Raw genomic sequence first — 14,580 nt, 5'->3', positions numbered from 1 at the left:
CTATTCTTCAACACAGAGCTCCCTATCAGTCATCTAGAGTACATATCAATTATTGTTTTAAATCAAATCAAATCAAAATCAAATCAAATTTATTTATATAGCCCTTCTTACATCAGCTGATATCTCAAAGTGCTGTACAGAAACCCAGCCTAAAACCCCCAAACAGCAAGCAATGCAGATGTAGAAACACAGTGGCTAGGAAAAACTCCCTAGAAAGGCCAAAACCTAGGAAGAAACCTAGAGAGGAACCAGGCTATGAGAGGTGGCCAGTCCTCTTCTGGCTGTGCCGGGTGGAGATTATAACACAACATGGCCTAGATGTTCAAATGTTCATAAATGACCAGCATGGTCAAATAATAATAATCATAGTAGTTGTCGAGGGTGCAACAAGTCAGTAACACAAGAGTAAGTGTCAGTTGGCTTTTCATAGCTGATCATTGAGAGTATCTCTACCGCTCCTGCTGTCTCTAGAGAGTTGAAAACAGCAGGTCTGGGACAGGTAGCACGTCTGGTGAACAGGTCAGGGTTCCAGCAGGTCTGGAACAATACCTTCACTTTCATATGTGTATTCCTCTAACTCTCTCTCCCCCTTTTTTTAAAAGACGTTATGTCAATAAGGTACATGCAAATGCTATAGTATACTACCTGAAATACACTCAATTCCCAAAGCAGAAATTAACAATATTACCACTTTTCAGCAGATTACGCATTTCTGGTATTAATACCAGATTAGTAAAACCAAACATTTACAGTGAGATAAACGTACGAAATTATAATAAACCGCTACTTGTAATATTAAAAACAACTGTACCACATACCTGAATGGCAGCGGGGGGCAGTGTATGCTGAGATATAATCTCTATTACATGTTTGGTGGTCAGACTACAGCTGCACTACGCTGTGTGAATAGTTGATTTATCTGATGCTGGTGTGACTGAATAGCAGCCCTGAGCTGAGCACAAGAACCAGTAAGATTACCATATGGTGTATTCCATGACATTTTCACCCACAAATATGATGATATACCAAAAGTCAGACATTATTAGGTCCTTAGCTTTTGTCTGTAGCGATGATACAGTTGTATTCATCTTAAATCATACTCTGCAAAGTCATTTCAATTTCAAACATGAACATTTCAGCAACAAAAACAGAAAGTGGATTAAATATATAAAAAATGGTATGAATATATTCTCTCTAAGAACTACAATGTGCCATGTAGGCATACATCACATTGACACTATAATTGCACTTTTACACAATGAAAAATAAACACAAGTAGACTTTTTACATGTATATAATTTACCATAAGAACACAACATATACAAAAGTCATCAGTTCATTAATATATTTGACATAATAGTTGTTTAAGATTAGTGGGCAGTATAGCACAAGTGACATAGTGATCAACAAGTAGACTAACTGTCATATTTAATAGTTTAAATATATTTATGTTAGTTTGAGGTATATTGGACAGGATTACATAAATATATATTTATATCTGATATAGTTGTTATTTACAGAGCAGCAATACGTGGAGTCTCTCGGGACGTTCAGGCCCAGAACTATCACCTCCCTGTTGTGAAGTCCAAATGGTCTGTATTTGATCTGTTCAGGAAAAAATAACATATGGAATCAAATGTAATATTTAAACACGTGCTGATATGTTTCCTAACTGTTTGCGAGTTTAATGTAACTTTTTTGTAGTTTCCCCCATACATTATTTTATATGCTGTATTTATGTGTTATATACATTTCAGATTTGTTATATATACAGTACCAGTCAAAAGTTTGGACACACCTACTCATTCAAGGGTTTTTCTTTATTTACATTGAATAACAGGTAGACATTACAATGACTAACAGGTAGACATAACAATGAATAACAGGTAGACATAACAATGAATAACAAGACATTACAATGAATAACAGGTAGACATTACAATGATTTAAGTGTTAGTCTATGGATGATTTTGAGGTATATCCAAGAGTGAGTTTTATTCTTACCTCATCGTCTGATGAAAGTCACAGGGAGCTCACGGTTGGGAACTAGCAACCCGGAATGGATAGCATCAACTGGTTCACAATCTGTCGCCACAACTTCATAATCTCTGACCACCTTATAGAAAGAGGGGAAGAAAGAGCAATCATTAGATAACGAAGGGCATGTAAAAGGAACATCAGTATCAAATGAGGTAAGAGTCACATGGTGGAATAAAAATATTTTTCAAATTTGAAACTATTGTAGGACAACGTCTTCTTGGAACAACTTATATGCAGTGTATTCGGAAAGTAATCAGACCCATTGACTTTTTCCACTTACTGTTACGTTACAGCCTTATCTCTCAAATGGATTAAACTGTTTATTCCCTCATCAATCTACACACAATACCCCATAATGACAAAGCAAAAACAGGTTTTTAGAAAATTTAGCAAATTTAGCAAAAATATATTTTAAAAACTATCACATTTACATAAGTATTCAGACCCTTTACTCAGTACTTTGTTGAAGCACCTTTGGCAGCGATTACAGCATCGAGTCTTCTTGGGTATCACGCTACAAGCTTGGCACAGCTATATTTGAGGAATTTCTCCCATTCTTCTCTGCAGATCTTCTCAAGCTCTGTCAGGTTGGATGGGGAGCGTCGCTGCACAGCTATTTTCAGGTCTCTCCAGCGATGTTCGATTGGGTTCAAGTCTGTGCTCTGGCTGGGCCACACAAGGACATACAGAGACTTGTCCCGAAGCCACTCCTGCGTTGTCTTGGTTGTGTGCTTAGGGTCGTTGTCCTGTTGGAAGGTGAACCTTCACCCCAGTCTAAGGTCCGTTCATCTTTCTCTTGATCCTGACTAGTCTCCCAGTCCCTGCCGCTGAAAAACATCCCCACAGCATGTAACTGCCACCACCATGCTTCACCGTAGGGATGGTGCCAGGTTTCCTCCAGACGTGACACTTGGCATCAGAAAAGAGAATCTTGTTTCTCATGGTCTGCATCCTTTAGGTGCCTTTTGGCAAACTCCAAGCAGGCTGTCATCTGCCTTTTACTTAGGAGTGGATTCTGTCTGGCCACTCTACCATAAAGGCCTGATTGGTGGAGTGCTGCAGGGAAGGAATTTCCAGAGGAACTCTGGAGCTCTGTCAGAGTGACCATCGGGTTCTTGGTCACCATGCTGACCAAGGCCCTTCTCCACCGATGGCTCAGTTTGGCTTGGCGGCCACCTCTAAGAAGAGTGATTGAAGAATGATGGAGGGCACTGTGGTACCTCTACACAATCCTGTCTTGCAGCTCTACGGACAATTCCTTCGCCCTCAACGCTTGTTTTTTGCTCTGACATGCACTGTCAACTGTGGGACCCTAAATAGACAGGTGTGTGCCTTTCCAAATCTTATCCAATCAATTTAATTGACCACAGGTGGACTCCAAGTTGTAGAAACATCTCAAGAATTGTCAATGGAAGCAGGATGCACCTGAGCTCAATTTCGAGTCTCATAGCAGAGGGTCTGAATAACTATGTAGATAAGGTATTTCTTTTTTTCTTTTTAATACATTTGTGAAAATGTCTAAACACACCTGTTTTTGCTTTGTGATTATGGGGTATTGTGTGTAGATTGATGAGGAAAATGTTTTATTTACTCCATTTTAGAATAAGGCTGTAAAGTAACAAAATGTGGAAAAGGTCAAGGGGTTGGAATACTTTCCGAATGCACTGTATATTTAAACCTGATTCAAGAAGAGAGAGTAATATTCACTTTTTTCAGCACTACCTGCAGTGATATTACAATGTTGGCAACTTGGCGGTCATTTTGGGGACACGGGAGGTTGTTCTTACCCAGCAGAGTGCCAACTGCAGCTGTAGCTCTGCCAGACGCCGCCCGATGCACATCCTCTTCCCAATGCCAAACGGCACATGGGCAAAGGGGTTTATGGGTCTGCTTTCTCTTAACCAACGCTCTGGCTTAAATAGGCTACTGTGCTCAAAGTACTCCTCATTGGCACCGAGAGCATGGCTGTTGATCATCAACACTGTCTGCAAATGAAAAACAAGAATCTTGATTAGACATCAATCAAATGTACATATTAATTGATCTGAGACTGTAGTCAACCGAACATGTGCTCTTAAATGAGGGAATTCGAAGTAATCCACTTACCCCCTTGGGAATGGAGTAATCCCCCAACACAGTGTCTTTGTCTAAGGTCCGACTCGTGAAGGGAACTGATGGCGATAACCTGCAGGAATTTGAAAACAGTGCTTGGGAATATAGCCTTGAAGCAGGGGGATGCATATACATGTAAGCTCTTTAGGATCAGTTAAACATACTTAAACCATTTCAAACGGAAAGTTGAAAGGAAATATAACTAATCCCCTGTCAAACGTTATAAGCATTCTCTGTGTGAGTTTACGCATTAAACTCTCAAAACACTTGTTACGTTTCAAACTCTTCTGACATCATCACGAGATTTGGTGTTATTATCGATGTAGTAGTACTAAGGTATTTAAGAACAACAACGTGACCCTACTGTTGTTGCTATAAGCTGTAGTGAATGGTCATCCAGTCGTTATACCTAGTTATCTCACTATAAACTGGAGTGAATAGTCACCCAGTATTTATACCTAGTTATCTCACTATAAACTGCTTGCCTACAGTTGTTTTTGAATTAACAAGGGCATGGGTGGTTCGACATTATGCAACTACTCCATTGATTTGGAGTTAAGAAAAATGTATGCGTGTACTCCGTCAGTATCTGCAACAGTATGGCTATTTCAGATTAAGATCTGAGGAGTACCGATAGCCTATAGCTAGCCTACTTAATGTGTTTTGCACTTGTGTTTGAGTGACATACAGTACAGTCTGTGACTTTTTGCGTCAGTGGAATGTCTTACTGTACCTCATGGACTCCTTGAGGCAGGCCTTGAGGTAGGGCATTCTCTGGAGGTGCTCAGCGCTGGGAGTCTGATTGGCAGGAAGAACCTCTCTAATTTCCTGGAGCAGCTTCCCCTGAGCGCATGGGTTACGAGAGAGGTTGAAAATAGCCCACAGCAAGCTGTTGGCAGTCTGGAAAGAACATTAACAGAGAGAGAGAGAGAGAGAGAGAGACAGAGAAAGCAAGAGAGAGAAAGAGAGAGCGAGAGAGGCAGAGAGAGAGAGAGAGAGAGAGGGATGGGAGAGATGTCAGACTCATTCAGAGAGATACTATGAACTGCATTCCATAGAGGGGTCCTACAGTTAATGGAGCAGAGGAATGTGAGGGGTTCCTCAGGGCCATTTCGTTCATATCCGGACTGCAGACCAAATCACTGTTGAAAGGTCAGTTGGTTTCTTCTCTCACAGGGAAGGAATACCACTTAAAATGTGGAATGCAAAAAGGTCAAAATAAGGAATGAAGTAAGGAGAAAAGTCAACAAAAATAAAGAATTGGGTATCATGTTTTCCCTTCTTATTGTTCTGAAAATAGAATAGTGAAATAGGCACTGGTGCAAGTGAATGATAAATCTGGCCCTATCCTTGTTTGATGGACCGAGATTCAAAACCGAGTCTCAAGACTGTTAGCCCGCTAAAGTTAATGACTAGGCATAAAGCAAGTCGTCAGGTCTCAAGCCACGTTAGTCATCGCAGTTCACCTAGAAAACTGGAGGCCCTATCACACTTCAATGTTGTGACGCTAAATTATTAGCAAGGATACTCAACATGCATCTCTGTTACATTTGTCAATTGATCCTTACCGTCTCCACTCCTCCAATCTGGAGCTCTGTGATGGTGGCGTACAGCTCCTTCTTGGACAGCTGACTGTGGCGGTAGATGTCACACAGAAAGTCGTCACTGAGCCCCGTTGCCTCTGTGTGGTGCTTTATCTTCTTGTCTATGTAGACTTTGGCTAGAGACAACAGGAAGAGACAAACAGGAACTAATAAACTGATGGATATATACAGTATAAGGTAACAATTACTTCACATATTTTCCATTTTTAAAGCCATTCTAATGGTCAACTTCATTCCCCAAAACATGGATTCCATTTGAGGAAAGCTGCAACCAGTCATAAAACAATGATAATTGTAAACATCTAAAGAGATGAAGTCTATAGTAAACATGCCATAAAATGACCTCACTCACTTCCACTCCCTATCGCTTCTTTCAAAAGCCCTCAAACACCTTTCATCTCCTGAACTTGGCCACAAGCGCAACATACAATTGTTTAAGCATATGTTGCAGAACAGTGATTGAAATATTTTTTTCTGAATATCGATCTTAAGGGGGTTAGCCATCAGTGACAGAGTTGACAAGCCACTGAACGAGTTGACAACAGATACTCAAAACAGACATATTTTTGCCTCTAAAAATACAAGTTCAATACAAACATTTCTAAAATATGGTAAATTATTAATGATGTTTTACGGAGTCGACAACAAAAAAAAAATCTTAATTCAAGTGGTATACAAAATAGCAATTAAGTTCTTCCTCAGTTGCTTTATAACTCTAAAAACTAATTACATTTAACATATTTGAACTAAAATTCATATTCTATCAGGCAGATAGAGTTGGCAGTTTATTGTTGTGACCATGCAATTTCGATATTGTTTGTTTAAATCTATCAAAAGTAGAGAACTTTCCAGACCATGAGTGTCTTGTTACACTACATGTAATGACGACATGAAGAAGGGGTCCTTAAGGTACAGCTGTCCCTGATCATTCCTGATTCATTTAGGATTTTCGACAAATCTGACAGAGTTCACCAAATCTCTGGACAAATTTTTTAGGAATTACAGTTTTGATAGGAATATTCTTTAAAGTCACAGAAGGCTATTGCAAGAAACTACATTAGATAACTTTTCAGTTAATAACCATTATTGCCATTTATTTTGATTTTAAATACTTTTTGGAAGTGTTTGAAATTTGAATCCTTTGCTCCGGACAGGGGCATTTCAAGGCATAGAGCCGACATGGAAATTAATAAAATTGAAAGTATTTCGAAAATTCCCAAACAAATATTTTCACTTATAAAATTCCTGTAAATGCAAATTTTAAGCTCAAATAATGCAACTAAATGTTTTTTTTTACTATAAAAAGAAAGTTTCCCTGCCCAAACAAGGATGGTCCCAACTTTCAAGAATACCTGAGCTAATTTCCTTCCCATTTTGCCATGAGACTGAGAGAAAATGTTGCATTTTTAAAGCTAATTTACTGTAATTAAGAACATTATATCATTCATGGCTATCTGGGGGGCCCAACTTCCAGGGGGGGACCAACCCGGGGGAGGGGGGGAACCCCCGAAGCTCATTGGCCCCCTGCCTCGGGTGTTGTGCTACGCCAGTGAGTATGTGTGTGTGTGTGTGTGTGTGTGAGAGAGGGGGGACAGGCAAGCCACTGCCGAGCAAGCAACACAACAAACGATCAGTAGCAAAGCCCTGAGCCAACATTCCACTCCTCCCCCTCCTCCCCCTCCTCCCCTCCATCCCTCCCACTATTACAAATATTTGGGAGACTTCTCCCTCTTAGGTCATCCGGTTTACTACCACTCTGGCTGTGTCATGTAAGAAGTGGAGAGCCAACTGCATTGATCACAGAGGCACCCGGTTCATATCTCTCTCTCTGCTATCACCTGACTGGAAATGTGCTCAAAACAGTTTGTAGGTCATACGTCATCTGGAGAAAGAGCTGCAAAACACGCACTGTGGTGTAGGGATTGGGGGTTTGCCTAGGGAGGGGTTTAAAGTGAATGTGGCGGGCTTGAGGTTTGGAGAGGGAGGGAGGGTAGCTGGACGTGAGAGCGGGAGTTGAGGGGTTGTAATGGAGGTTGTGAGTTTAAGAAAGGGGGCAAAGAAGATGGGGTTGTTTTAGACGTGGTTGGGAGCCAGATCAGGGGGCATTGAGGTTTGAGCTGGGACATGGAGGGGAGGTTTCAGGGGGGACAGAGGGGACATGGAGGGGAGGTTTCAGGGGGGACAGAGGGGACATGGAGGGGAGGTTTCAGGGGGGACAGAGGGGACATGGAGGGGAGGTTTCAGGGGGGAGAGAGGGGACATGGAGGGGAGGTTTCAGGGGGGACAGAGGGGACATGGAGGGGAGGTTTCAGGGGGGACAGAGGGGACATGGAGGGGAGGTTTCAGGGGGGAGAGAGGGGACATGGAGGGGAGGTTTCAGGGGGGAGAGAGGGGACATGGAGGGGGGGTTTCAGGGGGGAGAGAGGGGACATGGAGGGGGGGTTTCAGGGGGGACAGAGGGGACATGGAGGGGAGGTTTCAGGGGGGAGAGAGGGGACATGGAGGGGAGGTTTCAGGGGGGAGAGAGGGGACATGGAGGGGGGGTTTCAGGGGGGACAGAGGGGACATGGAGGGGAGAACTTTCAGGGGGGACAGAGGGGACATGGAGGGGGGGTTTCAGGGGGGACAGAGGGGACATGGAGGGGAGGTTTCAGGGGGGACAGAGGGGACATGGAGGGGAGGTTTCAGGGGGACAGAGGGGACATGGAGGGGAGGTTTCAGGGGGGACAGAGGGGACATGGAGGGGAGGTTTCAGGGGGGAGAGAGGGGACATGGAGGGGGGGTTTTCAGGGGGGACAGAGGGGACATGGAGGGGAGGTTTCAGGGGGGGAGAGAGGGGACATGGAGGGGAGGTTTCAGGGGGGAGAGAGGGGACATGGAGGGGGGGTTTCAGGGGGGACAGAGGGGACATGGAGGGGAGAACTTTCAGGGGGGACAGAGGGGACATGGAGGGGAGGTTTCAGGGGGGACAGAGGGGACATGGAGGGGAGGTTTCAGGGGGGACAGAGGGGACATGGAGGGGAGGTTTCAGGGGGGAGAGAGGGGACATGGAGGGGAGGTTTCAGGGGGGACAGAGGGGACATGGAGGGGAGGTTTCAGGGGGGACAGAGGGGACATGGAGGGGAGGTTTCAGGGGGGAGAGAGGGGACATGGAGGGGAGGTTTCAGGGGGGAGAGAGGGGACATGGAGGGGGGGTTTCAGGGGGGAGAGAGGGGACATGGAGGGGGGGTTTCAGGGGGGACAGAGGGGACATGGAGGGGAGGTTTCAGGGGGGAGAGAGGGGACATGGAGGGGAGGTTTCAGGGGGAGAGAGGGGACATGGAGGGGGGGTTTCAGGGGGGACAGAGGGGACATGGAGGGGAGAACTTTCAGGGGGGACAGAGGGGACATGGAGGGGAGGTTTCAGGGGGGACAGAGGGGACATGGAGGGGAGGTTTCAGGGGGGAGAGAGGGGACATGGAGGGGGGGTTTCAGGGGGAAGAGAGGGGACATGGAGGGGAGGTTTCAGGGGGGAGAGAGGGGACATGGAGGGGGGGTTTCAGGGGGGACAGAGGGGACATGGAGGGGAGAACTTTCAGGGGGGACAGAGGGGACATGGAGGGGAGGTTTCAGGGGGACAGAGGGGACATGGAGGGGAGGTTTCAGGGGGGACAGAGGGGACATGGAGGGGAAGTTTCAGGGGGGACAGAGGGGACGTGGAGGGGAGGTTTCAGGGGGAAGAGAGGGGACATGGAGGGGAGGTTTCAGGGGGGAGAGAGGGGACATGGAGGGGAGGTTTCAGGGGAGAGAGAGGGGGAAGTGGAGGGGAGGTTTTAGGGGGGAGAGAGGGGACATGGAGGGAGGTTTCAGGGGGGACAGAGGGGACATGGAGGGAGGTTTCAGGGGGGACAGAGGGGACGAGGAGGGGAGGTTTCAGGGGGGACAGAGGGGACATGGAGGGGAGGTTTCAGGGGGGACAGAGGGGACATGGAGGGAGGTTTCAGGGGGGACAGAGGGGACGAGGAGGGGAGGTTTCAGGGGGAAGAGAGGGGACATGGAGGGGAGGTTTCAGGGGGGAGAGAGGGGACATGGAGGGGAGGTTTCAGGGGAGAGAGAGGGGAAGTGGAGGGGAGGTTTTAGGGGGGAGAGAGGGGACATGGAGGGAGGTTTCAGGGGGGACAGAGGGGACATGGAGGGAGGTTTCAGGGGGGACAGAGGGGACGAGGAGGGGAGGTTTCAGGGGGGACAGAGGGGACATGGAGGGGAGGTTTCAGGGGGGACAGAGGGGACATGGAGGGAGGTTTCAGGGGGGACAGAGGGGACATGGAGGGGAAGTTTCAGGGGGGACAGAGGGGACGTGGAGGGGAGGTTTCAGGGGGAAGAGAGGGGACATGGAGGGGAGGTTTCAGGGGGGAGAGAGGGGACATGGAGGGGAGGTTTCAGGGGAGAGAGAGGGGAAGTGGAGGGGAGGTTTTAGGGGGGAGAGAGGGGACATGGAGGGAGGTTTCAGGGGGGACAGAGGGGACATGGAGGGAGGTTTCAGGGGGGACAGAGGGGACGAGGAGGGGAGGTTTCAGGGGGGACAGAGGGGACATGGAGGGGAGGTTTCAGGGGGGACAGAGGGGACATGGAGGGAGGTTTCAGGGGGGACAGAGGGGACGAGGAGGGGAGGTTTCAGCGGGGACAGAGGGGACATGGAGGGGAGGTTTCAGGGGGGACAGAGGGGACATGGAGGGAGGTTTCAGGGGGGACAGAGGGGACATGGAGGGGAGGTTTCAGGGGGGACAGAAGGGACATGGAGGGGAGGTTACTTTAGAGGGATGGGGAGGGGAGTTGCAAGCGAGAGTCAGGGGCACTGAAAAGGTGTTAGAGGTTGTTTGTACCTGTGCTGAATATACGGTCCCATGCCATAGTGTGGGCCTGCCACGTTTTGGTGTTCAGTTTTTTGTGGAGCTTCACTGGCGTGACCATCATCATGCCAAATGTGCTCATCATCTACAAAGATATATATATATATATATAGAGAGAGAGAGAGAGAAAGAGAGAGAAAGAGAGATACTTTAAATGTAACAATCAAATAAAGACACAGTAAGAATGTATTGTTGCAAGTAACCAGTCATTTCCAAGGTCTTCCTACAGTATTCCAATGGTAATGTATAGCACATGGCCATGGTTACTATAACAAAAAACGTTATGACCTTTTTTACGATGTTTTTGTCTCCTGCATGTGGTATTATTGATTTGCTCCAGTAATTTACAGCCAGCCCCGAGCCGAGAGATAGTCTATTGCTACATCAGTAACTGTCGCTGTGGTGATTATAACCCACTCAATTCAAGTGAACTCAATGACCTGCGCTCTTTCTATAGGCTCAGAGAGCGAGCGCGAAATCTAGCTGTGTCACAAAAAGCCGGTGTTAAGGAAGCTACATCTGAAGTGTCAGAGACGACAAATTGCAAGAACAGTTCACTAGAGTCAGATTGTTAAGAGAATTTAATTTAATTTAGTAATTTTTCCTATTAATGACAAAAAGTGAGAATTAGGCACACAAAAAGTGTTTCAAGTGAGTATTAGGCAGGTCTGAAATTATTGACTACTACACATATGTTTTATGATATTTTTGCAAAGACCGTAGTGTGTAGTTCCAGTACTTAGCTACACCGCTACATGGCAAAAAAAGTAGTTAACTATTGAAAACACAAGCAAAATGATAATGTAGTTCAACTACCACCAAGCTACTGCAAAATGGAGTTAAATTCTTAGGTGAACTACATGTAGTTCACTACTTCCCAACACTCCAGAAAGATCACTAAGGTTATCAGGTCGGTGGTCTGCAATACAGTCTACCTTTCACTATGCAGATAGTAATTCCATGTGTAAAATCAATTACCACTTACTGTTTTTATGGACATGATAAAGGTCATTGCTTCCTCGTTGACGTTGTCATGCAGAAGTCCGAATCTTTTGTCATAGAGCACTAAACAAATGGCTGTAAGCATAACGAGGATCAACAATTAAATCATACAAATTTGAAAACATTAATTGGTTAACAACATGAATTGATTTATGAATTTATGAATGAATTTATGAATGAATTAACTCTTTCTGAGTAACAAATCAATTATACTGTGTATTCATTCTAATAAGAGGTTTACTAAATTGTGTTTTTTGATACAATAAAATTATATTTAGAATAATGTAATGTATTTAATACATCTGAATTACATATAAGCAACAATTGATATCTAGCTACAAATATGTTATTTATTTATAGCCTAATCATTCAATAGCCTACGTACTCTCCATCGACCATTTATTCAATTCGAAGTACAAGTCCTCAAATCGTCCATTGTCAGTCACTTGTCCAATTCTACTAACGAAATCCGCCAACACCTACATTTTGGAGACAGGAATTACAGTAAATACCAGACATTATTTGATCAAATTCACATTGAACTGTGCTGTTTTAACGCAGAGAAATTATCTTACAAACCTGATTTATTTTTCCATCAAGTTTCGCGACTTCGGTGGGTTTCATCAATTTCTGCTGAAATGCGCTTCTCACCCTCTGCCAGTCTTTCCCTTCCCTAAAAAACACGGAAAAATATGAGCTATTTTATCTGTATACTTCTGCTAAGCAAATAGCTTGATATCATATTAATATATATAAGCGCTACTTACAGAATAAGAAGTCCATATGCCTCGTCTCTGAAGTCTCGGTATGCTTTCCAGGGTTTAATCTCCAGACGCTGCGGGTAAACGCTCTCCTTTCTGTAGAGCGTTTCCAGCAAGCAAGGTGCGCCAATGTGGACCGATTCAAAGGAGCCGAGTTTCATCCGGAAAATCTTGCCGAATTTCTTATGGTAATCAATCTAAAAGAAAGAATTATCATACACAATATATTTCATTCACCCAAAACAGATGTGAATATTTATTAAACTAAATTAACATGTGTATATTTTCTCTCGAAAATGCCATTTTATTTTCAATGCTTATTATTCCTATAGCCTAATTATAATAATTGTTTTATCATTTACCAATGCATCATGTTGTCTTTGCAGCCCTCCTTTGCGGAGTAGTTCTATCAAACTGCCAAATAAGGGCCAATTGGTGGGTCCAGGTATCGAGTAAATGCTCTGAGTTTGCGAGGGAAGACTTTGTTGACAAGGCGCAACCATCGCAGCATCCTTCGGGTCCAGGGCGCACACTGAAGATGTTGGCTTGAAGTGCTGCAACCAAACCGTGTTCTTTTTTAACAATTCGGCTATCTGTGGTACCTTTTGGATTTGTGCCCTCATTCTCAAGCAGCGATAGGCTAATAGCGGATATGTACTGGGGCACTTGGCGCTCAACACGAATGAATCTATTTGCGTAAGTTGTTGGAAACTTGGAACTTCTCAGGCTTCTCGTTTCTTGGAACTGTCACACCTTCCACAATATATATATATATATACTCTGAGAGTGTTTATTCCGGACAAACCCATAACCAATCAGGGATCAGTCCTGCATGGTGTAGCCGTTGAGCCCACACCATTCATTTATGGATCAATGTTGTGACGATCGCATGACTCCAGATAGACCGAGGAAGTGCCCTTGCCCCCGCTTTATAAATAAACATATCGGCCTAAACTGAAGGTGAACGGAAGGTGAAGCGGTTCGCTTGAACCATAGTGGAGTCCACCCCGGGAGGCTGCGGAGGGGAGAACGGCTCATAATAATGGCCGGAAGGGAGCAAATGGAATGGCATCAAAGACCTGGAGACCACGTGTTTGATGTATTTGATACCATTCCACTCATCCTACTCCAGTCATTAACACGAGCCCGTTCTCCCCAATTAAGCTGCCACCAATCTCCTGCGGACTGTCCACAATTTGGAAAACCAAAGGCAATACTACTACTGTACCACAGTTCTGTCATTTGCACAAATATTTACTTAATACCCTCAGCTCATACTATTTGGCAATGATGTGCAATTCGTACTATTTGGCAAGGATGCACAATCTGTTTTTCCACAAGTGATAAAAAAATACACTATATACACAAAAGTATGTGCACACCCCTTCAAATTAGTGGACTCGGCTATTTTAGCTACACCCGTTGCTGACATGTGTATAAAATTGAGCACACAGCCATGCAATCTCCATAGACAAAAATTGGCAGCAGTGGCGAAAATCTGATATCAACTTTGGAGGGGACAATTACATTACATTTTCTCAAGAGCAATTCCTGAGGGGGACACCAAAAGTAGTGCTGTAACACATAGCCTACATTGTAATATGGTAAATGTATATTGAGGAACCAAAGAAATAAGGTGTTTGCCGTACTCCTAACTACCGGTACCCAAAACTACACAACTAATCACAACAGCAATATCATTGCCTTTAACAAATCTTAGTTCAGTCACCAGTTTAAGTTGAGAGTGGGGGTATCCATGGCATTTTCCAATTATGTTCCTATTTTACAAGTCAAAAAAATTGAGAACCTTTCATAATGTTGCCAAACAAAGACTCAACAAACTTACCTGAGACTCCCTGTCTCTGCCAGTCTGTCCCTGTATATCTGTCCCCAACTCTGCTGTCTGTGTGCCATCTGTTGCCTGCTCTGCCTAATGACATCATTGTGAAACATTTCCATTAGAATTTCATTTCTTTCTTATGAACATTTTATCAACTAGTCTTTGAGATATTAGGCTACTAGGGTTCTTACTTTGCGTTTTGGTGTATTGAAAAATACTCTGATGTCCGTCTTTTTAATTTTTCTGCCATTTTTCTACCTGGCTGGCTGGCTGGCTACACACACACACAGTGTGTAGGTTATTTACAGTAGGAGATGGGCTTCTATCATCTT

The 14,580-nt window shown here is 44.5% G+C and overlaps 1 protein-coding gene across 1 annotated transcript; it reads right to left on the bottom strand.

Moving 5' to 3' along the window:
- Positions 1-1,278: 1,278 nt before the first annotated feature.
- Positions 1,279-13,302, bottom strand: cyp24a1 (cytochrome P450, family 24, subfamily A, polypeptide 1). Its single transcript, XM_029692994.1, has 12 exons — positions 12,771-13,302; positions 12,415-12,605; positions 12,227-12,320; positions 12,033-12,126; positions 11,631-11,722; positions 10,619-10,730; positions 5,721-5,872; positions 4,886-5,052; positions 4,147-4,225; positions 3,828-4,025; positions 2,005-2,116; positions 1,279-1,605 (listed from the first exon to the last, which is right to left on the bottom strand). Exons 1-11 carry the CDS (start codon positions 13,029-13,031, stop codon positions 2,006-2,008), a joined length of 1,551 nt encoding a protein of 516 aa, XP_029548854.1. The 5' UTR covers positions 13,032-13,302; the 3' UTR covers positions 1,279-1,605; position 2,005.
- Positions 13,303-14,580: the final 1,278 nt, after the last annotated feature.

This window comes from Salmo trutta, chromosome 16, assembly GCF_901001165.1.
Source record: "Salmo trutta chromosome 16, fSalTru1.1, whole genome shotgun sequence".
NCBI classification, from domain to species: domain Eukaryota; kingdom Metazoa; phylum Chordata; class Actinopteri; order Salmoniformes; family Salmonidae; genus Salmo; species Salmo trutta.
The sequence above is the reverse complement of the archived record's forward strand: the minus strand, read 5'-3'. Positions and strand labels throughout refer to the sequence as shown.